Source organism: Procambarus clarkii, chromosome 6 (assembly GCF_040958095.1).
Source record: "Procambarus clarkii isolate CNS0578487 chromosome 6, FALCON_Pclarkii_2.0, whole genome shotgun sequence".
Lineage (NCBI taxonomy): Eukaryota > Metazoa > Arthropoda > Malacostraca > Decapoda > Cambaridae > Procambarus > Procambarus clarkii.
In genome coordinates, this window is record NC_091155.1 from 20,745,115 (window position 1) to 20,747,614 (window position 2,500).

Here is a 2,500-nt window from a genome sequence, read left to right on the forward strand (position 1 = left end):
TTTAGTCAAATTGGTAATAAAACTAGAGCCAGCATGATGTATAAAATGTTATACATGTCTTATCCTCAGCATGCTCTGCGGTTGATAGCATTCCGTCAAATACACAAGGTGCTTGGAATGGACCCTATTCCTCCACCCAAATTCCAGCGTGGTGGCCGCTTCACACGTAAAAGAAGACGTGACAATTCCACAGGCGAGGGCAATGACTCCGAGGGTGAGTTGGACGGTAGGCATTCAAATTGTTTTTTGTTGTAAAGTAGCCCCCATAATCTTTTAAGGTGTACAGGTGCAAAACCAACAAATTAAATCTTTAAACATAATAAAATAAGCAAGTTAATTATAATAAATACCATACATCTGAATTTTACTAATCAACACAAATATACACACAGAAGTCACACTAACATGATGCATCAAATGAACAAATCCACTAACCTAACTATAAATGTACAATTTATGTAAATGAGGATGTAAATGTACATCCTCATCACGGCCCTTGTGGATTTGAACACAAATATAACCTATTGTAGGAGGTGTGGCAAAACCCTATAAGATAGTCCACTCGTTATTAAATAAATTATCCATTATCCCACACCCACTTCCACCAGATACTCAAATGTCAATATGCTGTGGTTGCTCATTTTCATGGGAGCTTCAAATTTGACTTTCCTTATTTCTGACTCGAGGTGAATATCAGGTAGTCTAGCTGGTTTGTCGTTGCGTCTCATTCTTGTGGTTCCCTTGACATGTTGGCTTAGAAAGTTTCTTGTTGCCACTTCCAAAATTTAGCTCTCAATGTATTTTCACCTCCATGTGGTTCCCCATTAACCCCATTGTGTGTGTATGTATACATAATGTAATTTAAGAGGGTACAACCTGAAAAAGTCATTGACTTGTGGCTGAAAATTCATGTCATGTATTTTATGTTTAGGTACATTTCCTTACAGCAGAGGCTGTAAGGAAATACAGGTGGTATCTTGGGAGTGGGAAATTCTTGCCCAGGGAAACTGTGATAAATTAATCTTTTTTTTTTATCTTATAGGTGGAGATGGAAAAAAAGATAAGAAAGAGGACGGTGAAGACTCAAAGATGGATATGGATAAGGAGAGCAAATAGTCCTTAGAAGGTGCTGGAATATTTTAATATTTTGCTAATAATTTTTTAAGGCAAGTTGTTTTGATCCTAATTACCATTTTGTTGACAAGCTCAACAAGCAGTATAAAAAGTGTGTAATTGTGTTGTAAATTTGTAGTGTTCTTAAATTCTTTACTATGTGAAATTTTAATTTTATTTTCTCTCGAGACCAAGTTATTGGCATAAAGGGCATTTCCTGGGTTAAACTATTTCGATGAGGTTTCTTGTGTACACTCCTACAGTCGTCATTATTTATCATAATTCAGTATAGACTTCACTTCATCTTCACAAAATATTTGTTAGTAATGCTTGATTTTTTAAGTCAATAAGTAATGGCAAAATATAAATATATATATATATAAATATATATAAATATATATATAAATATATATAAATATATATATATAATATATATATATAATATATATATATATATATATAATAAATAAATAAATAAAATACACACACACACACATATGTACATACATATATCTGGCTGGACCAAAGAGCAAAAGCTCAACCCCTGCAAGCACAACTAGGTGAGTACATACATACTAATTAGTGAGTAGTGAGTGAGCACATGCATACTAATTAATATTTACAAACACAGTAGCCACCCAATTTAATGACCTGTAAGGACTGTACCAAAGTTAATTCTGGGGACACTGCTACACTCATAGGTATTAACCACTGTGATGCTCTGAGTTCGTGACATTCCCCGTGCACGCGTAAAATCAAGTGTTTGCAAAAAAAAAAAATTTTTCTTTGTAAAATAAATACCCTTCCCTGAACATGTACATGTAAAAAAAAAAAAAAAATCCACTTTGGCTGTGAGGACGGGGAGAAAGTTATCATGGGCTGGTATGTACAGTTTCACACACTATTTACACAGTAACCCACAGTATTACACACTCAGTTCTTTGGAAGTGAGTGATAATCAATGAAGCAGTCCATGGTACACAGCACGACTTGGGCTCTCGTTACAGATAGATTTTCGCTTCCTGTTTCTTTGTTCTGTGTGCTTGCAAATAATGCACTCAAGTACACCCTTCAAAAGATCGCTTTGTAAGGCCACTCACTGAAAGAGATTGTCATTCTGGAAGAGATTCAGCTGTTCTTGAAAATATCTATGGAAAACACCACCATGGAAGCTTCTAATTTCTTTTATGCTACTGTTATCAGGTGCATCGCCACTGATCCCAGAAAACGATTCGTCTATGTATCATGTATAAAAATTGGATATTACATGGGTTGGCAAGGGAGGCGCTCAGACCTACAACTGAATACACTCGTATTGCCCTCATCTGTGTTGTATCACTTGCATCCAACCTTTGTGTTAGGTCCTTATGGTGCCTAGCTTGATCAA

The 2,500-nt window shown here is 35.5% G+C and overlaps 1 protein-coding gene across 15 annotated transcripts in view; it reads left to right on the forward strand.

The window, feature by feature from the left end:
- The window catches only part of Zn72D (Zinc-finger protein 72D), a 59,746-nt gene that overhangs the window by 30,881 nt on the left and 26,365 nt on the right, over positions 1-2,500 (forward strand). For 6 of the 15 annotated variants that reach the window (XM_045735889.2, XM_045735891.2, XM_045735892.2 and 3 more), the window contains exons 14-15: positions 70-226; positions 1,043-2,500. The exon at positions 1,043-2,500 is cut by the window's right edge and continues 1,405 nt beyond it. In XM_045735889.2, coding sequence (XP_045591845.1) covers positions 70-226; positions 1,043-1,116 — 231 coding nt within the window. In that variant the 3' untranslated portion in view covers positions 1,117-2,500. The remainder of the gene's footprint in view (positions 1-69; positions 227-1,042) is intronic. The other 9 variants (XM_069306284.1, XM_069306292.1, XM_069306276.1 and 6 more) reach the window with 5 other exon arrangements.